This window comes from Alligator mississippiensis, chromosome 2, assembly GCF_030867095.1.
Source record: "Alligator mississippiensis isolate rAllMis1 chromosome 2, rAllMis1, whole genome shotgun sequence".
In the NCBI taxonomy this organism is placed as follows: domain Eukaryota; kingdom Metazoa; phylum Chordata; order Crocodylia; family Alligatoridae; genus Alligator; species Alligator mississippiensis.
Window position 1 is genome coordinate 228,449,827 of NC_081825.1, and position 23,826 is coordinate 228,473,652.

Consider the following 23,826-nt stretch of genomic DNA (forward strand, 5'->3'; position numbering starts at 1 on the left):
TGCAGGGTGCTGCACTTGGGCAGTAGTAACCGGCAACACACTTATAAGATGGAAAACTCCCTTCTTGAGAGCACGGAGGCAGAAAGGGATCTTGGAGTCATCACTGACTCCAAGATGAACATGGGCCGACAATGCAAGGTCACGGTCGGCAGGGCTAACCGGACCCTATCGTGCATCCACTGGTGCATCACAAGTAGGGCCAAGGAGGTGATCCTCCCCCTCTACGGAACACTGGTCAGGCCACAGCTGGAGTAGTGTCCAGTTCTGGGTGCCCCACTTCAAGAGGGATGTGGACATCATTGAGAGGGTCCAGAGGAGGGCCACCCGCATGATCCCGGGACAGCAGGGCAGACCCTACAATGAGAGGCTACGGGACCTGAACCTGTTCCGCCTTCACAAGAGAAGGCTGAAGGGGGACCTTGTGACCGTCTATAAACTCACTAGGAGGACCAGAAGGGTTTGGGGGAGACCTTGTTTCCCCCAGCGCCCCCTGGGATAACAAGAAATAACGGCCACAAGTTGTTGGAGAGTAGGTTCAGATTAGACATCCGTAGGAACTACTTCACAGTTAGGGTGGCTAGGATCTGGAACCAGCTTCCAAGGGAAGTGTTGCTGGCTCCTACCCTGGGGGTCTTTAAGAAGTGGCTCGATGCCTACATGGCTGGGGTCACTTGAGCCCAGTTTCTCTCCTGCCCAGGCAAGGGGTTGGACTTGAAGGTCAACAAGGTCCCTTCCGACCCTACTTCTATGATTCTATGAAAAATCCACACCAAAAGCACATGGGGAAATCCCCCCCCCCCTTCTTATTACTGTTGGAATGAAGTTAAAAAGTCTTTCTTGAGTACCCCATATCATAACATCAACAGGGAGAATTTCCCACCCCCCCATGATGACCCATACAAGAGTCAGAGCAAAGTGATGTGTGAGAAATACCACCCCTGGAAACCCAGGAAAGCCAAACAGCTGAGAGAACTGGTAATAAAAAATAATGTCTGATGAATAATTTAAGCTTGTGTCATCATTTATTATATGTATGTTTTGCCTTTTCTCGTATATCCTCTCTGACTGGCTACTGGGCTTCAAATTGTGAGCTGTATGGGACTGGGACTAGATCATCTTTTCTGTACAATAGCACAATTATGGATGTTACTGGAAATAAATAATAAATATGCAAAATCGATGCTGAGGAAGGAAGAGTGGAAGATGAATATGAGAATTCTGATTTCAAACAGACTTGAAAAGGAACTTGAAAATTACTGGATGAATATGAAGAGTACAAGAAAGAAATTACTTAAGGGGAAAAATCTTCCCAGCAGATGCATGATTCCATCTAAGCTCCAGAAAGCAACAAGACAGATATTCAGAACAATTACTGAGTGTAGAACCCCAAGTCAAGAGCTGCACAGCAGCAGCAGCAGCAAAAACATATGCAGATGAAGGATGTGGATGTGTAGATAACAGTTTGAATGGGGTGGACTAAGAGCACCTAGATTCTGGAAACACTGCAGAGGAAAAAAAAAAATGGGACAGAAACCTAGATAGGGTTCTAGGGACCAGGTTATCTTCTCTGTTAAGGCAAGTTTAGGAATGCTCAAGAAACAACATACAAATTCTGGAAGAAAGTGCCTCACTATTTAACATCCTTCTCACTAAGTATGAAACAGCAATCTCTGACGGGTGATCAGGACATGAGGTCCTGGAATTTGGGATTCAAAGGCTGCTGACAAGAAGAGAGAAACTAGTGTGGAAACTCTTACTCTCCCCTTCAGGTGACAGTTCCCTGGCATGTGGCCAACTACCAGATACTGCAACTCTGGAAAGCCATTCTTTACACAATAAAGAAAAAAGGTGGCAGTGGTTAGGGCACTAGCCTAGAACATGGCAGATGCTGGTGCAAGTCCATGCTCTGCCACAGATTTCCCATGTGACCCTGGGCAAGTTCCCCACCTCTTTGTGCCCCAGTTCCCCATCTATAAAATGGGAACTAATAGCACTTCCCTTCCTCATTGGGATGTTTTGAATAACAGAATATAAGGCAATCATATACTATAAACAGCATAAGCATCTAGACCAAACCTATACACAAAACTCACTGCTAAGTACTGGGGTCCAAGTGTGTTCAGACTAGCCAGATTTCCCCATACGGAAGCAGCGCTGATCTGCTGCATCTGCTGTTGGAGCTGCTGAGCAATTCGTTTCTGCTCTTTGTCTTTCTGAGTGTCTGCAAATTTCACCACAATGGGAGAAGAGCAACCCTGCAAATAAAATTCACATGATTACATCCTTACACATCACAGAAAACTTCAGCCACTACATAAATTCTGCGTTAACTCCTCCACCAACTGGAGAAAAGTGTTCTTGCTCTGATATATACAGGTACCCTTCCTATTTTAAATGGTTAAAGTCTCAGTTGTTTTTATCTGTTATTTGCATTGTCTTTTGCTATTTGCTAATAAAATATTTTAAACAGATATTACAGATTAAGACCCCATCTACAGAGTTATTATACAATTATTTAGTTAGCTGCACAAGTAAACTGAGACTAGCTACACATGCAAAGCACCAATCAGGCTATTAAAAGCTCCAACCAGCTATAAAGTTAGATCTCAAAAATGTGTACTAACTTTATAGCTGGTTGCTGTCCAGCTTTAACTTGCACATAGCAGGGAATACCTCTGGCATCCCATGGTACATTGCTCCATCTCTAGTATAAACTTCTCAGAAAAAAACAGGAAAGAAACTCCTGCCCCAGCATAGTTCTGAGCCCTAGGTTCATTCCACCTACCAGTAGCACCCAGCAGGAGAAATACCACCCCCCCACAATGCAAGCACAGAGCAGATGAGCAGGGACACGTCTGCCAAACTAGAACATCCCGAGCAGCAGCAAACACAGGGGAGTGGAGAGTCTTCCCACCCCCAACTTCCCTACACAAGTGCAGGGAGCCAAGGACACTGCCTGGAACAGCACAGCTTGGACCTCCTGGGAACAGCAAACACAGGGGAGAGTGGAGGGGAAATCCCCACCCCCCGCACCTGATCTGCCTGGCAGCAGCAAGCTTGGAGGAAAATCCCCCTGCATTTTCCCCCAGGCATGTAGGGAGCTGGGGATGCCCTGCTGGACTGGAACAGAGCCCTGGTCTCCTGGGGCAATGGACAGGACTCCCCACCATGCTTGCTGTTTCCATGCAGACTGGGCTGCACTGTGGCCATGCAGGGGAGGGAATTTCCCCTCCCCCAGCTTGCTGCTGTCCAGGAGAACCAGGCTCTACTCCAGTCTGGCAAGGTGTCCCTGGCTCCATGCACAGGTGGGAGGAACTGGGGAGAGGATTTACCATTCCCCCCTCCAGCTTGCTTCCAGTTGAAACCCTGGGGGAGGACTCCTTGACAGAATCATCTAATTCTTTCAGTGGTGCTGCTGACCAGGGAGAGCTCACCCAGCTGTTCAACAGCAGAAGAATAAGCTGTTATTCCTTTTTCCCCTCCTGACAGCCCACCTAGCAGTGCACAAGGCATTATGTCTTCCCTGTAAAAGGAAAGCAACGCCATGATTGAAATAACATTTAGAGCCACCTTAAGACTCACAGCCATAATGCTTTGTATCATGAACCCCACTGTGGTCTGGGGTCATTAATTTTTTTGTTTGTTTCGCTGATATGACACAGATCGTCCAACTGAAAAAAACATGTTATACTGTATCCATTTATGTTGCCGCTATCACTCTATGGATTATGTTATGCTGTCTGTATGTATCTTTATGCTTTTGGACATGGGTTAGTCAAGGAACTGAGGGATGCATGTTTAAGCAGAAAGCAGCAGGCAGAACTCCTAAATATCACCGTGTCACTAAAGCAAGAACTGCCGTTCCCAGACACAGGCAGAAGGAGACATTACTGAGAGGTTGGCTGGGAGGTATTTTAAGGGCTAGATGTGAGGTGGCAGGTCTTCAGATTATTCCCAGGCTTGAGAAGGGTCCCAGTCTCCAGCAGCCACAATCAGCAGGAAGAACAATTTCTGGAGATAGTGGCAGGATTTTCAGGGTGGGGCTAGGTGGTAGCTAGTAGAGAGGGTAAGAAAATTAACTTGTCTTTTTGTTGTGTCTTCAAACTTATGGCCAGTTTTGCTTGTATATTTTTTTTTCTCCTACATAATAAAATCCCTTTGTTGTTTTGTCTCCTTACTGGTTGCCTATGGAAAGAGCGATCTCTTGCTAAGTGATATTCCAGAGTAGCCCATTCTATTGAAAGGTGGGCCTAAAAGTTTTTTCACAACTCAAAGATGAGCCACCTAGAGCTGGCAGATTCTCTTACTGCAGCTGTGTGGTCTGGTAGGGAAGCGGAGTCAAGGCTTGAGGGCTACGGTGTTATTCCAGGGTAAACTTTGTTTTTTTTCTTTGAGACAAGCCGTGAAACTGTGGGGAGAAACTCAGGGCTCTGGGGTTAGTATATGGATGCATTTTTAACAGTGTGGTAAGAATGGACAGAGCCAAAACAGCACAGCGCACTGTCTGCCTATCCCTCAAACTCACTGCAGTTACTTTATGGTGCAGCTGCCACCACATCTCTAAACACCTGCAAGTGTGTATGTATGTGTGTTATGTGCATGTGTGCATACACACAGGCACACGCACACTTATCCTACCTCCATAGTCTGTGCTTGGTGCATTGCTTTGATTGCTGTTTGTGCCATGGCTCTTGTTGTAAAAGTCACAAATGCACAACCTGGGGAAGGAACAGAAAGAAATTAACTCATCTATTAGGTTCTCCCCAGAAATCAAAGGTCAACAAAGAAAAAAGGCCACTGGGCAAAGGTGCCTTGCCAATGACAGAATGAGCCAAACTTTCAACAAGGGGTACAAGGGAAAGAGTCCTGAGGAGAATCCTGAACTGTCATGGATGTTTTGTGCTTACCTCGGCTCAAGCCATCTGGACCTCTTAGTATCCTGCATTCTTCAATTTGCCCAAAGGATGAGAACATCACCCGAATGTCATTTTCATTGCACTTCTTAGATATCATTCCAATAAAGAGCTTCCTATCTTCTACTGCTAAGAAATTAAAGAATAAGATCATTACCAGTAAAGCAGCACCTGCAGCAAACAGGGACTCCCAGAGCTCTCGTGTCTTAGGAAGCCCTGTTCAACTTTACCCAGTTGTTCTAGTGTGTGAAATCACAGGCTGACAGAGAAAATGCACCTGCAGTAAAAGACAGTCAAGATTACAAGGCTCTGAGAATCAGCTCAGAGAGAGAGAGACTATTAAAGGTATCAGAAACTAGACTGTATGAATATGTATTGCTTCAACTAAATGAAAAATCTCTCCTTCAGCAGCTACTGCAGAACTGTTTCTTGTGGTGTATTTTCCAAGGAGTTGGCCAGCCAGGCTCCACCCCTTCCTGACTCTGAGATTTTACTCATTTAAGAAGATGCAGCTGGGCCATTTCTCATGAATCTGAGAGGAGCCTACAAATATTTTGTTTTATAACACACTGCTATATAATATGATGAACACTTCTGTTCCCTAAATCTGATGACTGGGGAGCTGGTAAGGAACAAAGGACTGACCTTTTTTCCAGAAAGACAGCTTAGGGAAAGAGAATGAAGCTCCCCATTTATACACATAGCTTGATGAACACAGGACTTCTAGACTATATATGTCACCCTCAAAACTTAAATACCAGTTTAGCTGGGGAAGAGATTTCACGCGACTTCCTGATACAGTTCCTATCCCTCTTCCTCCTCTGCCCCTTCTATATTTAAACTGTCACTATAAACAGGTTAAATCTAAATAGGGGAATTGCCGTACCAGGCTGTGGTCAGACCCATTAGGTCCTATTCTAAGTCATGCAAAGCATGTCAACTTAATTTTGTTTATTTTTCCATATGCCTGTCACAACAGTGGAAACAACTACAACTGCTACAGCTAAGTTTCACATGTATCATAGACTTCAAAAATGCTGCCCCAGATCAGACCTGTACACCATCAAAAACAATATTCTATCTGACTTGGGGCAGTAGCAAGCACATCAGTAGAAGTTGCAGAAACTTTCTATTAGACAATTATAAAAATAATCTTGTCCAAAAGAAGAAAACTCTCCTGACTCATCAGTTAGTTCAGGAATAGAACATTTTGAATGTGCAGCTGGATACTTCTCAGGTAACCCGGAGACTTAGGCAGTCCTGGAGTGTGCGCTCAGGACCACTCTAAGCTGCATACATTGCCTAATTGCTTGGTTTGGGCATCTGTAGAGAGGGAATGGGCGTATAGGGCTTATTTTCCTTACTATTAAAAGCTTGAGCTAAATTCTGCAAAGGTCCTGCAGTTCTGTGTTTTTTTTTAAAGCCTTGCATTAATTTGACACAATTTTTTTCCAAATGGGAAGTTCTGTTTAATTGAAATATGTAGAGAGAACAATGAAGAGTAGCCCCATGTTATTTACTTTGATAGCATATTCAATGTATTTTGTGCCTTCCCTGAATTTTCGGTTTGCGGTATGCTAGTTACCTTTAGGTATCAGAATCTGTCCTCCATTTAGATCAGAGGTATCAAACTCATCCAATCAGGGTTGGTCTGAAATTACGTAATTAGCTTGCAATGTACATGCATAAACGTACAAAAACAAGGTGTCATACCAAACCTTAATTCTGGCATCTTCTGGACTTTAAAGTGTTCTTGTAATAGTATGTTAATGGAGTGTTTGTGTATAAATAAGCAGTGCATTTCCACATTGATTCTGAAGAATTACTACTTATTATTTATACAGGGGTAGCAGCTAAAGGGTTCAACTAGTGTGGGGTTACCACTGGACTAGCCACTATACAATATTATATTAAATGAGTCCGCATCTTAAAGAGCTATTTAGAGTGCAATATTGCCCTAGCAAATTAGAGATACTTCATCACAAGAAACTGTGAATCCAGCAGTAGTTATGATGGGCTATATTTCAAAACAACCAACTACACAGATAACAGGGCCCAGGGTCAAATACTAGTTTAGATAAGCACTCACTGACTGCCTCCCAAAATAATAATACTGTTGTGTAATGAGCAGTAATTGTTTGGAAACCTTATCCTTATCTGTTTGTTCTTTTGAGAGTATAACTTTCTGGGTCTCTGATCCACAAATTTCACCACACACACAACCTGAAGTTCTGCTGTCCAGAAACCATACTAAAAGGGAACTCCTAGAATTTTTCTATGAGCATTAATTACACCCAACTAAATCAGATTTTGGTACAGCTTACCATTATTTTTTTCACTGTCAGCTGGTTTCATCTGAATAGGATGGTGCATCTGAAATCCAAGAAAGTGTGTCTCAAACTGGATGTATTCACTCAGTACACTGTGTGACACATTATCCTACAGGAACTACTGAGGACAGGGAGGCAAGACAAAACTACTGGAACAGAAGGGTTTCATGGGACCCCACAAACTGCTAACAAAGAATCCCAGAGAGCCTTCCCTATATTCTTTATACTGATATGTCAGCATTGCCCCGAGTATCTCAAAGTGGTCTTTAAATGCACACTTCTCTGTCATTTCATTATCCCAAAATTCCTCAGAGATCTGCAGTTGTCAGATGTAGCTCATGCCCCTCCCTCTTAAGTCACATTTTAAGAGAGGAATAAGCAACCTTTTTCAGCTACAGGCCAGTATGACCCACCAAGGGGCAGAGGCAGGTGGATGGGCAGGCACTAGAACCTGGCTGCCACCATTGTTTGTCTTTGTTGCAGCACAAAGAGAGTGTCCTCAGCCAAAGCCCCACATCTGTAGGTCAGATTCAATGGTTCCATGGAGTGGCTTTCAGCACATAGACCCAAAGGTTGCCAACTTCTGTTCTAAGAAAACCATGCAGAAGAGTAAGCTGATGCTTGTGCATCAGGGAAGCCTGAGACCTCAGGTCATGAAGAAGAGAAAAAACAGATAGAATGAAGGTCAGAAAAACTGTACCACTTTTCTTTCTTACCCCTGGGAGAATCTTCATGTTATGAAGAGCATTCTGTGCTTCTAGTGCAGCTTTACGGGTATAAAATGTAACAAAACAGCACCCTGCAGTGGAAACACAGACCATAAACAAGGTAAGAACATCCAGCTCTTATGGAAAAGAGCAGGACACAGATAAAGACTAACTTCTACCTGTTTAACACAAGCTATTTGATGGGCAGCAGAAAGGGATTAAAAATGAATACTGCACCACTTTGGGGTAAGATGGGGAAAATTAGTATAATTAAATATGTGATATATTCTGTGACTGGGCTCAACACTCCCTGTATTATGCTGTGAAACAAAGGTACTCAGCCTCCAGCCTGTGGAGTCATAGCATCTGGCCAACAGGGCTCCCCGTGGGTCAGGAAATTTGGTGCTGGGGAAGCAGCATAGTTTCACAGTAGCTAGGGTCAGGAGGGACCTGAACAGATCATCTAGCCTGACCCCCTGCCACAGGCAGGAATGAATGCTGGGTTCACAAGACCCCAGACACGTGATCATCTAACCTCTTTTTGAATTTATCCAAGGTAGGGGCGAGGACCACTTCCCTGGGCAGCAGCAATTAATACTGCCACCCTGTACCTGCTGCCAAATTCCCAAACCCAATTTTGTGGGTTAGAGCTGGGCCAAGCCCCCTCACCCTGCGCAGTTGGATCAGAGATGGGCTGCACCCTCTTCTCCCCTCATGACCAGATCAGGGCAGAGCCATGTCCCCTTCCCCCACAGGGAAGAGCCAAGCCCCCTTTCCTCATGTGGCTGGGTTGGGACTGGGCTGCTCCTCACTTCCACCTCTGTGAAGCTGGATGGCACCCTGTCACACCTGCCCCAGGCGTTGGATCCAGGCCATGGACAGACCAGGCACCACTCATTTGGCCCACTGGGCAAAAAGGTTGAGTAGCACTGTTTTGAAACATTAAAAAGTTCTCTCCACTCATTCCAACCCTAACTACCTAAAACGTCTCTAGAAACAACTCTCACTGCTATAAGATAGGTGTTCCATCGCTAGCAGAATTTTTTAGTACACTCATCAGCCCTCACAAATTAGTTTACACAGAAGATGATTGTACTCCACCCTCCTAGTCTTCAATTAGTAGATAGTTGAGGGGATGGATATCAAAATCAAAAGTTATATATTTCATATTTGTTCCGCTTAGTTTTAAAGTCTCAGCCAATTGACATTTTCTTTAGGTAACTACCCCAGAGACCAAAAGATCTGTAAAGCCATTTTTACTTCTACTCGGTGAGGTTTACGAATGTCACCAATAACTGCAAATAAAACACATTTATTGGTCATGCTAAACTGCGAGAACTTCTCTTTGTACATTCCTTCTTTTACAAATCAAGTGACATACATATTTAAAAGAAACCATTTAGTTAGCATGTATAAAACTTTTCCGAAAGTTGCATTTGCACTTTCCTCCCCAAAGTGCTTTCTCAAGCATCATTTCAGGGATGACTCGCCATCTCTGAAATGTAGCTGTCTGGGGTGAAATACTGCAGCTGCCTAAACTTTCTGAAATACTGTATCCAACTGAATTGCAGAGGAATATAATTACTTGATGCACCATCTGGCTGGAACACTGGGGTTAGCCCTTTCTTACAAACTGTTGCACAAGTTATTCAATTGGCAGAAATGAGCAAGATTTATTTTGAATTTCATCCAAAGTATGATCCATCCAGCGTGAAATACACTGTAGCATCACACTAGTCCACTGGCTCTGTCCTGATTCAGGAGAAATTCAATACCTAGTCAGTAACTTGTATCCCTTGTACAACCAGGTTCCTTTGCTGTCCTTCCATTTATGCATGGTCATTCATCCAAGCATGGTCATCCCCAACTCAGTTTACCTAATACAGTCACAGTACAAGATCTGGCTATGCATGGCTACATTTATGCAGGTGCAGAATTATTATTCAAATTCACTCACAGAATACTTGTTTAGGTTTGTATATGTGCTTTCAATCAAGTATGTAGTTAGCATGATGCATGACAGAATACAGGAGGGAACAGTTGGGAGCTAAGTTTTTACCCGAAAAGGATAAAGGTTCTCACCTTTGCTCTGAGGAGGATTTTGGCTCCTGTCCCGCAGAACATTGATTTCGTAGACAGCACCATACTGTTCAAAGAGTTCTCTTAGATCCTTCTCACACCAGCTCCGTGGGACCTGACCCACAAACATCTTGATGGCATCTAGGTCAGGTTGGTCTGGATGATCCAGTGTGCCATTCATTTTCTTTGAGCTTTGAGAGACAGGGAGGAACTTCTGTTACATCATCATCTTAACCTTCCCCTAGTTAAATGTCTTTCCTTCTAGGTATGAGATGACATTACAGCTCCAAGCAGCCTGCTTATGGTGCTGTGGAGAAAGCTCTCAGTAACAATATTTTAAAAGGACTTCTTCAGATTCATACTTAAGCCAACTTAAACATTTAGAAACTACTCCCACTCTCAATCAAGACTTATGTGCTTGGATATCAACTCTCCCCTCCTAGTTTAACCTCTCCTACTGCTTGCTGCAGCACTATAATCAATATGCTGGATTTGGGACATCAGTTTATTACGGAAATTACTGGAATATCAACAGCCCTTTACTTCAGATCTAGACCAAAGGAGAAGGTGGAGCAGGAACAGATGCAAACGTATTTAATGCATGAATTACTAAAATTATTAGCAAAACTGTGAAAACACAAAGGACAAGAAGATTTTCATTTCAATTTGATAATCTACAACTGCCTCCCCCCACACCTTAAAATAAAGAAAAGTAACTAGTATGTAAAATGTTATGAATCTTCCCATGGACGATTCACAACACAGTAAGGTTCTTGTCGATCCAGTAGCTCACAACAACGTTCTGGGAAAAAGCTAGGCAAGTCATCTTATGGCCATATTAGCCTTGGATACCATATTTAGCTTTAGAGGGTTACAAGACTAAATATTGTATCATATTTAGCTAACAATGAACCTGAAGGTCCAACATTTTAAGGAGAGTGGAAGGAGAGTACTAGGTGTCCAAGTAGGGAGGGGAAATTATTTCTAAGACTACAGTAATCCACAGTATGGGGTCTTCAACAGGCTTCTAGGTTATGTCCATCATTATGACTATTTGCAATCAGCTGTTAGCATTAACAGTCCTGTCATATGCCAACCTACCAGCTGATTATCATATATTACAAAAATCATTGCCCTATTGTTTGGCTCTTCTACTCTGAGGTCTTGCTTTTAGTATTAGAAGACTCCCATAATACTAGACCAGTCTCTCTAGGAGACTGGCTGAAATGGTATCCTGTACAGCAATGGAGATTAGCTGGGTGAAACTGCTGACAAGCCCTGTGCATAATCTAGAAGGGACAAAGGGAGGGGGCCAGTGACTGTGGAATAGCTTTCCCCTACCACACTCTTTGTCTGATATCACAAGTGACTTCTTCTGGGCCAGTCTTCTTTTTCAGGTTTTGTTGGGTGATTTTATTTATGATACATTAAGGGAAACAGGTGCTTTATTACTCCTTGCCTTACACTTATTTAGGAAAAGTGCCCATTGTGATCATGCTCTTAGTATTAAGAAGTCTTACAGCACAGACATTTTTAAAAACTTGTATTAGCAGTCAAGTTTCTACATAATTCTGGTTTCTCATACAATACACTGTGTAGAATTCAGACACAAGATGGCAGCTGGTGTCACGAAGAGCTTACGTGTTTTCAAGAAGGATATACACAGAGGTGAGGAAACAAAAGTTCTTTACTGGAAGAGGGGCGAAAGGGGTGACAGTACCCTTCACTCCTCCAGCGCTCCCAATGGAAGGGTTTGGTGTTTTTCAAAGATTCACTAACACCCAACTCTTTCTATTAATTGGTGAACCACATAACACTTACAGTCTGACAATGGACAATTGAGAAGGGTTCATTCCCCTCAGGAAGTCACTCTCAGTTCTAGTTTCATTTCTGTGGGAAGCTCCAGGAGATCATAATGGCTTTTGGTAACTTCCCCTCTAGTTATAACATGACCTCAGTGATAGTTCAAAGATCATTTGATTCCATATCAAAAAGGGTCATTCAGATGGGAGGAACCTGATTTATGCCCTAGCACTGAAAAGTCACAATTCCAGCCTCTCAAAATAAATACAAAAGCATATATGAAGACACAAAATACTTACACAGGGCTAGCATTCAAGGAGCAATGGTCCACCATCATCTCTGGGAGGAAATCCAATTTAAACGCAGCCATCACTTCTCTGTCTGTCACAAACTACAAACACTAAATCAATGTACTATCTAACCCCCAAACAACTCCACTTCCTAAAGTCCTGCAGGTCTTAACACACTGAGCCACACAAAAACAGTCAAACCACAGAAACAGGAGCTCAGGGAGACCAGCAATAGACACGACAGAAACAGGCTGGACTGGGAAAGGGACATAGAATCCTGGATTAAAAAGGGGATGTGACCATGTGAAGGGAGGCTCAGATCAGTACACAATGAAAATGCTGATGCACTGGGCTTGTTTTGTGCAATTTTCCCTGGCGAAGCAGTACTGAATGCACTGTCAGATAAACAGTGTGTCAGATCCATGAAGATAGCAGTGGGTGACAGAGCAGAAAGAATACAAACTCCAGCTTGCAGCCCCCAATAAACTTCTTACCCCACAAATGCCAGCCCAAGCCCCTGAAAGTTACCCTGCCTTCTCTTTAATAATACCCATTCTTGCTAAGGAGAGGTATACTTTGTCATTACTGGATTAATAAAGTATTAGAATGGGGTTAATTTGGATGATATGGCCAACACAATATAAAGCATAAAATGCTATAAAGCTGCACAAGGTTCCATAAAAGGTGTGCTGGGACAAACCAGCTGGCAGACCTTAATTCATGAGAGAGACCATGAGCCCTCAGACCTCTCTCCCTGTTCTCTCTCTCCCGAAAACCCTAGTCCCCTGCACCCACTCATGCCCCCTTGCACCTGTATGGACCACAAAAGAGTTTGTTTTTGGTTGGCAGTGTCAGCCATGTTGGTTTCATAGAGCCTTACTCTGTGCCTCAACTGGTGCAGCAGGGTCAAAATTTCCCTAGTGTTGGGCAACCAGGGTCTGCAAGAGGAGGTTGGATATGCATCTAGCTGGGGTCATCTAGACCCAGCACTCTTTCCTGCCTATGCAGGGGGTTGGACTCGATGATCTATTGAGGTCCCTTCAGACCCTAACATCTATGAATCTATGTCCTTAAAGACAGGCTGTTCCTGAACCAAGACTTTATGTCACTATCTTATTATTGATACCTTACAGGATTAATGCAAATCAGAGGCCTTTTAACATGAAGAGTTCTGAGAACAGAGTTTTAAATATAATCCCACTTCCTCCAACCTTAGATAGAATGCTTTAAACCTGGTATCCCACCCAAGGCACACACTGATGCAAACTGGAAAGATACCCAGAAGCTGATACAACAAGGTTTGACCACTCAAGAACTCCTTTCCATATACAGAAAAACACCCTCAACTTGTTTCCTATTATAGGTAAACATATATATAAGTTCAATGATACACTGTTCTAATAATGATATACTGTATACATACAGAGTGTACAGGATGTGAGGACAGGGGTAGGAGATGAGCAGCAAACCAGAAATCAAGAGCCCCATGTTTGTCTGCTGGCAGCAATTCATTGTGTAATTTTGGAAATTAGCTGCACATATGCCTCAGTGTTCTTGTTGTTAAATTGGGATAATACATGCTGACCTCTCTGGGGCTGAAGTATAAAAATGTGTGAAAGGTGTTTTAGTAGCCTGTAGCAAAAGGTGCTTCAGACAGTACAGGCCTATGCTGCGTATAGGACAAAAGACAAAGGAGCCCAATACTGGGAAATCCGACCAACAGCAACTTGAACGGAGGCAACATGAAGAATTATCAGCAAATTGTTCTTGCAATAACAGCTACCCCCACCTCCGTGCGAAAATCACAGTCCATTTTCTACTTGGTATTAAATACCAAAGGGGCTGAGTCTCAAATACACCAGTTTCATTAGTTTGGAAATTGGATTTTATATCACCTAATATTCCAGCAGCAATCTTTAGCCTGCCCCACCCTGGGAAAAGGTCGCTTTACAGTCTATTGCATGGTTTAAACAGGGAAAGGTATAAAGGGGATCGCTTCCAGTATCTACGTAATCATGTACTGGGAATTCCAGTCTTAGCCAAGAGTACAGAGCACTGTCAGAGTTGAACACCCCTTGACGTACAGATTTCCTAATCAGTTGTGGGCTTTTGTCTTTCTTGTTTGTTACGGGCTGGTCAAGAGCAGATCTTCATGTTAGTAGCTACTTCATGGAAAGTAGCTTTTAAGAGGAGCTACTGAGAACATTTCATAGGAGTCTAATAATAATCATCATGAGCAACTCCTCTCATAATCTTCTAATCTTTGTTCCCAAAAAAATGAAGCCGTTTTCATTCTACTGAACACAACACAGACATAACAGTTTAAAGGCAAAATAACATCAAATCCTTCTATTGGCTCCTTGCTGCTTTCATTGTAAAATTCAGATGCTAAGGCTTTGCCTTCCAGGTTCTGAACAAGTCTCTTCCTCCCTCCACATTTGTTTTCAGTTACCTTAACTTTTACTCTCACTTCTTTCAATTCTTCTGAACCTCTCTCCAAGTTGTGCTCATAGTCTTCTTTTTCCACTTAAACTCTTTGTCTACAGTAACCTTTCTAATTTGAACAGTTTCTAGTTTAATTCAAATTCTGGCAAAGACCCTTCCCCATAAAGTCTGTCAATTAATGACTGACCAAGACACGGAAAAAAAAATCTGGTTCCATTTAAGAGTGAACCAAGCCTTGGCTGGGATGATCCAGTTGGGGATGGCCCTGCTTTGAACAGGGACCCATTTGTAAAGACTGATGGCCAGTCCCAACCCAGCGCCCTTCACTCCTGACCCACTGCTCCTCCAACCCCATGCCCCAAGCCCTGAGGGTGGAGCAGGGGGAGGGACCCAAGCAGCCCCTTGCCGGCTGGAACTCTGCCAGCCTGCAAAGGAAAAGCCATGGTTTTCCATGGTTTTCTCCTTTAAAAGGAAAATTCATTTTTTAAAGTTTGTTGATCCATTTACAGAAAGTTTGTTCAAATCCTTTCAAATATTCTTGTGACCTACTTTTGGGTCACAACCCACAGGTTGAGAAACGCTGGATTAGATGACCTCCTGAGGTCCCTTCCACCCCTAATTTCCTATGATTCTATGATTTATCTGGCAATCCATACATATAATACCAATCTTGACTGTAAGACCTATAGGACAAAGCCACTTCTATTCCAGGTACTATACAAGCATAATAAAAATATTTTAAAATAAATTGTATCATTTTATCCAAGTTATACAACTGTGAATATTTACATTTATACTTTAAATGATTTATTTACAAAACAGGAACATTGAATGTCTGCATACTGACAATTTGTAACAACAGAAGTGCTGCTCAGCACTTTAGCACCAAAGAGAAAGCACAGAATTTCAACTGTGCAAGGCAGTAGTTTACCCAGTACTGATCTTGCTTTAATTTAAAAAAAGCTAGAAGTCTTCAGATTTGTCTTCACCTGTTTTAAGCTTGTGTGAAATGCTTATTATATTTGATAGGTCAAAAGTATCAAGCAATCTGTTCTTCGGTTCTAGGGTACAGAGTTAGGGAAGGGGTGCATTGGTATAAAAAAGCCAGCTGGTGCAGATTTGAAAATGCATTAAAAGTTCAGATTATGGAAAGCATCTCTGATCATGCTACTTGAAATACTGGCAAAGTTCAGTACCAGAGCAGCAAAGTGCTACGTTGTCAATGGGAAACATTTTAATTTAAAAATTTTTAGGTATAAGTATTAATTAGTTAGTTTTTAAGAGTAGAAGGTGGTATGGCCTTAGATTGAGCTTCTGTCAATACCAGTAAAAGTGCGAGAAGTCCCATTCATTTTTACAATATAAGGGGAGAGAGTAATAAATTGTAATTTTTTTTGGAATTATATCCAGTTTTGACAGTCACTCCTGCTTTTCATCTATGAAGGAAGTGGGAGAAACTGCTAAGCCTAATAAACAGCCTTTTAAGATGTACTCATGTGAAATTCCTGCTGGTTTCCAGTTCCCAGGTAAAGGTATGCCCTATTCTTCACAGACCCCCCTACTCAGAGTCAAGACCTTGACCAGGAGTTCACCAGGGAATTGGCTGAGGCCGCATGATCCCAGTGTATGGTTGTCACAGGAGACTAACTACCCAGACATCTTGTGGGAGGAGTGCTCGGCCAAATCCGAGCGATCGCAAAGCTTTCTCGTGTGTGTGGACGACCTCTGTCTGACGCAGGAAGTCTAAGGGCCAACAAGAGATAAAGCGCCGCTTGACCTCATACTGGCAACTGGGGATGACCTAATTAGCAAACTAACGATCGAAGGGAAGCTGGGTGACAGTGATCATGAACTGATCACCTTCACCATTTGCTGTAAAGCTGGCAAGTCAGTCAGTAATACAGAAGTGCTCGACTTCAGGAAAGCTGACTTTGACAAGCTAAGGAGGCTTGTCAGAGAGGCCCTAAAAGGCCACAACCCAATGGAGAGGAAATCTATGGGAGTTCAGGACGAGCGGTGCACCTCAAGGGAGCAATCCTGGATGCACAAGCTAATTCCATCCCATCTCGGAGGAAAGGCAGCAAAAGGACACAGCAGCCCCCTTGGCTCTCCCGGGAACTGGTGGACCTCCTGCGTCTTAAAAGGAAGACCTACAAAGGATGAAGGACTGGAACCGCAACCAAGGAGGAATACTCTACTCTGGTCTGGACTTGCAGAGAGCAAACTAGGAAAGCCAAGGCTGTGCTGGAATTCCAACTAGCTACAAATATCAAGGACAATAAAAAGTACTTTTTTAGATCTGTGGGGAGCCAGAGGAAAAGCAAGGGCAACATTGGACCCCTGCTAAACCAGATGGGGCTACTGACAACTGACGCCCAGGAAAAAGTGAACTTGCTAAATGGGTACTTTGCATCAGTTTTTCACCAGTTCCATGGGACGGCCCTGCCCACTATGGGTCAGGGAGGCCCAGGTGGGGGAGATTCCTTGCCCTCCATCGAAGCTGACCTCGTGAAGGAACACCTTGAGAGGCTAGATACCTTCAAGTCAGCCAGCCCTGATGGGTTACACCCAAGGGTACTCAGGGAGCTGCCAAGCATCATTGCTTTGAGAGCTCTTGGCACCCTGGTGAAGTGTCCGATGACTGGAAGAGGGTCAATGTCGTGCCTATCTTCAAGAAATGGAGGAAAGCAGATCCAGTAAACTACAGGCCCATCAGCCTGACCTCTATCCTGGGGAAGGTCTTGGAAAAGATTATCAAGGAGGCCATCCTTAACAGACTAGCTGAAGGCAATATCCTGAGGGATACCCAGCATGGGTTTGTTGCCGGTAGGTCTTGCTTGACCAATCTCATTTCCTTTTATGACCAGGTGACTTATCACCTGGACAAGGGGGAAGAGATCGACGTTGTATACCTTGACTTTAAAAAAGCCTTCGGTCTGGTATCCCATGATCACCTCTTGGCTAAACTGGCTAACTGCAGGCTTGACGTCACCACGATTCGCTGGCTGGGGAACTGGCTCTGTGGTAGGACCCAGAGGGTGGTGGTCGATGGGAGCCAATTGTCTTGGTGCGCTGTGACAAGTGGGGTCCCACAAGGCTCTCTCCCAGGGCCTATACTATTTAACATCTTCATCAATGACATTGGCGTCAGAAGCGGACTGGCCAAGTTCGCCGATGACACAAAACTCTGGGGTAAAGCATCCACACCTGAGGATAGGAGGGTGATCCAGGCGGACCTGGACAGACTCATGAAATGGGCGGACGAGAACCTGATGGTGTTCAACACTGAAAAATGCAAGGTTCTCCACCTTGGGAGGAAAAACCTGCAGCATGATTATAGGCTCAGTAGTGCTACACTGGTTAGCAATACAGATGAAAGGGACTTGGGGGTCATGACTGACCACAAGATGAACATGAGCCTTCAGTGTGATGCTGCAGCTAGTAAAGCGAGCAAAACACTGGCTTGCATCCACAGATGCTTCTCAAGCAAATCCTGGGACGTCATTCTCCTGCTGTACTCAGCCTTGGTGAGGCCGCAGCTGGAGTACTGCGTCCAGTTTTGGGCTCCACAATTCAAAAAGGATGTGGAGAAGCTTGAGAGGGTGAGAGAGAGCCACGCGCATGATCAGAGGTCAGGAAAACAGACCTTATGAAGAGAGGCTGAGAGCCATGGGGCTATTCAGCCTGGAAAAGCGCAGGCTCAGGGGTGATCTGGTAGCCACCTATAAGTTTATCAGGGGTGCTCATCAGGATCTGGGGGAATGTCTGTTCACCAAAGCCCTCCAAGGGATGACAAGATCGAATGGTCAAACTCTACTGTGACTGATTCAGGCTGGACACAAGAAAGAACTTCTTCACTGTCCGAGCCCCCAAGGTTTGGAATAGACTGCCGCCGGAGGCAGTTCAAGCACCCACTTTGAACGCCTTCAAGACACATTTGGATGCTTATCTTGCAGGGATCCTATGATCCCTGATGTCTTCCTGCCCCTGGGGCAGGGGGCTGGACTTGATGATCCTCCGGGGTCCCTTCCAGCCCAAATGTCTATGAAGTCTATGAAAACCTACTGTGGCTGGAAATTTAAACTAGATTAACTGTGGGGTTGTTGGCTACATACCAAGTGTATTGATTTTTTTTACCAACTTGATAATACTGACATTAGGGTTAAGTACAGTCAGTCAAAACACCCAAGGCTGAATTGATTCAGTCTTTGTAGGTTAGTCTAAGCTGCAAAGATTGAATCAATAAGTAAATGAACAGACATTCACTTTTGATTCAGGAAATGCAGCCACATGCCTGTAGTGGCTCAAGCCAGAAGCTGGGGGGCACTAGAGCATGGCTCTCTGGCATGTAGCCAGCATGGGCTGTGTGTTCACTTCCTCTTCCTCCTGCCACTGAGGTCTCTGGTATTTGCAGCCTAGACACAGCAGCAGGACTCTGCAAAGTTGCTCATCACTTCTTCTTTCTGCTTCCAGGTGCCTCTGGAATTGTAGTCCACAGTCACAGCCAGCAGTACGTTTGAACAGGGGAAGGGATGTTTAACCCCCCTCCCTGGCCCCAGACCCTAGCCAGGGTTTGCTGGGAAGGGTCAGTTCCCCCTCCCCCCCCCCCCTCAACTGCAGACTGGGCTGCATCCCCAGCCAGGCTTCCCCCTCCCCCTCCCCCACCTCCTTGTCAGTCAGACCTCAATGACAATGCTCCAGCTAGGGAGCAGAGGGGTGGGGCCAGCCCTGCTCTCTGAAGCAGACAGCACAGCCCAGCCCAGGGCTGCAAAATGCTGGGATGCTGGAGGACTCTGATTTAACTTATAACAGGAAGGTGTCTGGGATAGAAGTTTCATAAACCAGTTTGACCCAAATCAGTTAAGTCTGATACTACATTCAACCAGGTTTATCTTAAATCAGTTTGAGCACTGAGCTTCTGTTCTGTTACAGGTTTAAACTAGTTTCTGATCACTTAAATCAGTTTATGTGCAACTTCTGTTCCTAGCTCCTATCCAACTCCCTTCCTAGTTTAGAACTTCCTCAAGCCCTACCAGCAAAACCCTCTCCTCCTTTATGTACACAAATGCTAAGAATCTCTTTTTTTGCCTACTCTTTACCTCTTGACATGTCAAAGCCACACTCTCAGCTCCGAAGCCCCTCTCATTTGATACTTCTCATCTCCCAACATCTCTTCCCACATAAACACATCTTTTTAGGCTTCCAGATGTCTCTGGGACTTGTAGTCCACAGTCACAGCCAGCAATAAGTAAGCAGGGCAGGTCCATACTCAGGGGAAGGGAAATTTAAGGACCCCCCTTCCTAGCCCCAGACCCAAACAGGGGTTTGCCTGGGGGTGGCAGTGAGCCAGCCATCACTGCTCCAGCTAGGGAGCAGAGGGGTGGGGCCAGCCCTGCTCTCTGGAGCAGACAGCACAGCCCAGCCCAGCCCAGCCCAGGGCTGCAAAACGCTGGGGGACTCTGATTTAACTTGAACCAGGAAGGGGTCTGAGACAGAAGGTTCATAAATCAGTTTGCCCTAAATCAGTTAAGTATGATACTACATTCAAACAGGTTTATCTTAAACTGGTTTCAGCGATTTTGAAACTGGTTTATGTGCTCTGAACTTCTATTCTGTTACAGGTTTAAACCTGTTTCTGATCATTTAAACCAGTTTGTGTGCAACTTCTGCCACTATCCTCAAAATCCTACATACCTTAGGGCAGGTCTCAGGTATTCTGCATTTTTGCTGCCTAAGCATTTGCTCTCAAATCTACCCCATGGTAACACTAAAATCTCAGGTTCCATTTTTACTTGTACTATTTTAGCTCCTCTCATTGGTGCACGCACAACCATGGAAACAAAGTTAAGCAGCAATTTATTGAACATACAGAAAAAAAGAAATCTCAGTAGCTCAGAGTGGCATGAATTATCCCATGCATTGCAATGGACTTCTAATTCTGAAACCTAAAGACAAGGTACCCATGCCTAAAGACAATCTACCCATGCAAAACACAATATATCTAAGCTGCTAAAATGAGTTGCTTCCCTCACTAACTTCTATAATGCAGTTATGCACTATAAAGATCTTGAAGAACACCAAAATATGCCAAATATAAAAATACTGAATTTGTTTCAAAGTATCTAACAAGATATAATCCAAACCAAATTAATGTTAAAGCTTTAATTACATGAAACTACCAGAGTTTCTAGTGTGCAGCAGAGTGCTTGGAAGGGCTGGGAGTTTGTTTCTATATTCCTCTCATTAGTTGAATTATGCTTGATGTGACCAGCAGAATCTCCAAGGGCATTTAAACCTTTCTTTCTCCCACAAATTCTTGAGGTAGTTTTGTGAACTAGGTAAGAGCAGTTCCATTTTAAAAACAGCCTGCAACTTTTCTCCAACAATTCTCTCTTTCTTGCAATATTTCAAATGGTAAGCATAGTTCCCCTTACTATGCTAAAATTAAAACTCCACAGACAGGAAAAGATCTCAAGACAGGGATCACCTATGTATTTGATCTCTACAGGAAAATGTTTTCTCTGACTGTTCTGAATTATTTCTGAATTTACCCCTTAGACGAGATAATGCTCCTCATCTTATTTTTTTCCCTTTGAGGAACATCAGACAGAAGAAATCTATTTTCTATAAAGGAGAAAAGGGTAATTTCAGAATTTTCTGCAGAAGGACCTCCTATTTTTATTTGCTAATCTTCACTAATTTACCTACTGAAGTCTAGATGATGGCATCTATAGCAAAATGGAAGGGAACAGAAATGTTTTTATGGTCAGCCTCAAAAGAAGTCACGTGTCTTTCAAATACGTTTCTTCTTTTGCTCTTATTCTTTTCCTTTTGCTACAAACTGCTTTCCTCAGTAAGATGTACTGCTACACTGGAATGAGAAGGCATTATCATTTATCACAACACAAACACAGGAGACATCTGATAAGATAGCAAGGAAGTACATTTAGAACTGATAAAGGATACTCTTAATTTAACGCGCAAGAAACTCACTGCCATAAGATATTCAAAACAGAACTAAGCATTTACATAGATAACAACATCCATGCCTGTGTCAGTAAGAAATTTCACTTATGGATAGATTATTCCATATCCGTACATCACAAAAGCTTACCCTATACCAGTGGGGGCCAACACTTTTGGAAGAAGTACCACAAATAAGTCCAAATGCCCAAGTGCCACTCGGATCCCCTTCTCCCACCCTATCTGCTACTCTACTTTCTGTACTCTGCCTCATCTACTACTCTGCTTTCTGCTCCCTGCCCTATCTGCCACTATGGTGTTTACCCTCTGCCTAATCTGCCTGTGCCACCCACAGAGGCTGTCCCACAGATGGCACAGTCACTGCCCTATACTGTACTATGGGGCTGTTACTACTTTAGCTAGTGGCCATGCTATACCAGGTGGATCCCCAAATGTACATAATGTTTTTCTGCTGCTAGTGTTACATCAGCTCCACTGAAAAATAGAAGCGATACTAACAGAAGGTACCTTCTGCTGGCAGAGTTGTGTCCATACCAGGAGTTCTGCTGGCATAACTACATTAAGTACAAGTAATTGGGACTCGTGGTATAAATGTCTGCCCAGAAGAGCATTCATCTTTTTAATCTTCTGTGAAATATGAAACACCATAACTAGAAGGAAATATGACTACATTTTGCTTACTACCAAACAACTTCGAGGTAAACAGATTATTCTAACTTCTCTGAGCCTAACCTGCATATAAAATGAACTGTTCCAAACAGGAGATTTTACCACACCTTCAACTCTCCTATGAAATATGAATTTTCATTTCTACCAAGGAGAAATTTTTTCCAATTTTTTCTCCTATGCCTGAAGAAGGGTGTTTGTGCCCAAAACCTTGCAATTAAAGATTTTTTTGCAAAAATCTAGTTGGTCTAATAAAAGATATCACCTCTACTTCCTTTTGCCTCTAGATCAATATGGCTACAACCTGGATACCTGAAGCACAAGTAGACAAGGTTCTTTGGATGAATCTGATATCTTTTATTAGACCAACTTAAATAGTTGGAGAACAATTATTAAGCAAGCTTTCGGGTTCAAAAACCTTTCGTCAGGCTAAGGAAGTTTCAGCAGTTGCTGTGTGCTCTTCCTGGATGGAATGAAAAGTAAAGAAGTCAGGGGCTGGTCTGGTATGCATACAAGACAGGTGGTCAGTGAAAATGTAGACTGAGGAGTCAATGGGTGAGAGAGAGGTTGGGTGGGGGGGGAGAAGGGGGATGAATAGTGGAGAGGTACCTGGGGAGTCGGATGTCAGGCAGGTTATAATGTGTCATAAATTCAATGTCTATATTTAGTCCATGATTTTTAGTATCCAGGAGGTTGATGAAGTGGAGTTCATAGGCTCGTCTCTGGAGCCTATGAGGAAACTTACACAACACTTTCCAGAGACGAGCCTATGAACTCCACTCCAATGCTGTCCTGAGGGAAGATACTCATGAACTGTTCAAATTTTTCAGATGAATTAAACTACTTCTTTATTGGAACAAAGAATGGTTCAGAAGAAATCTTTCACTTGTTTAATCTTGGCATGAGAACCTCTTTACTTAATGTGTTTCCAAATTCATCCATAACACTGAGCTTTCTGCAACTTCTTTGAAGATACAGCCATAAATACACAAGAAGCTCATGAATCAGCTGAAGAACCCATAAAACCTTCTCTTACCTTTCTCTACCAGCCAAGATAGAGAATTAGGGAAGATACAAATCCTAGAATGGTACACCTCTCTCAGTCATATACAGTAAAAGCCGGCATTTTACTAACCAGAACACTCTATTAACTGGAATTTCCAATAGCCCCCAATACAAATTCTCACTTTAGCAACCGGAATCTTTGCCAAGTTTATTTAGCATGCACATGTGCATGCGCATCAAGTATATGCACTAGAAGTATGGCACTGTCTTCTGTATAACTCTCAGATAACTGGAATTTTTAGATAACCAGCACCGCCCTAGCCCCATTCATGCTAGATAACAAAGCTTTTACTATACTAGGTAGCTTAGCACTAGCTGCCACACATTTACCTGTGTGGTATAATACCAAGCGCGAGTGCTTTTTTGGCTTTGGCTCTTAAACTGCTACAATTACACTGAATACACATACTTACGGTAATAAAACAGGGTGGTGCCATTTCTCAATTTCTAATGTAGTGGACATTTTTGATCAGATTGTTCATAACTGACTAGAGAAATTCTCATGGCTGACTTTTCAGAATCAGCAGGCTGCGTGGGTAGCAAA

The 23,826-nt window shown here is 43.4% G+C and overlaps 1 protein-coding gene across 14 annotated transcripts in view; it reads right to left on the reverse strand.

Annotated features, from left to right (window-relative positions):
• CELF1 (CUGBP Elav-like family member 1) overlaps positions 1 to 23,826 on the reverse strand; it is an 81,959-nt gene that overhangs the window by 31,544 nt on the left and 26,589 nt on the right. For 5 of the 14 annotated variants that reach the window (XM_059722857.1, XM_006267774.4, XM_019476753.2 and 2 more), the window contains exons 3-9: positions 12,132 to 12,223; positions 10,033 to 10,220; positions 7,960 to 8,042; positions 7,238 to 7,286; positions 4,908 to 5,042; positions 4,639 to 4,718; positions 2,094 to 2,255 (exon numbers count right to left, since the gene is read on the reverse strand). In XM_059722857.1, coding sequence (XP_059578840.1) covers positions 2,094 to 2,255; positions 4,639 to 4,718; positions 4,908 to 5,042; positions 7,238 to 7,286; positions 7,960 to 8,042; positions 10,033 to 10,220; positions 12,132 to 12,202 — 768 coding nt within the window. In that variant the 5' untranslated portion in view covers positions 12,203 to 12,223. The remainder of the gene's footprint in view (positions 1 to 2,093; positions 2,256 to 4,638; positions 4,719 to 4,907; positions 5,043 to 7,237; positions 7,287 to 7,959; positions 8,043 to 10,032; positions 10,221 to 12,131; positions 12,224 to 23,826) is intronic. The other 9 variants (XM_014602310.3, XM_014602309.3, XM_059722861.1 and 6 more) reach the window with 2 other exon arrangements.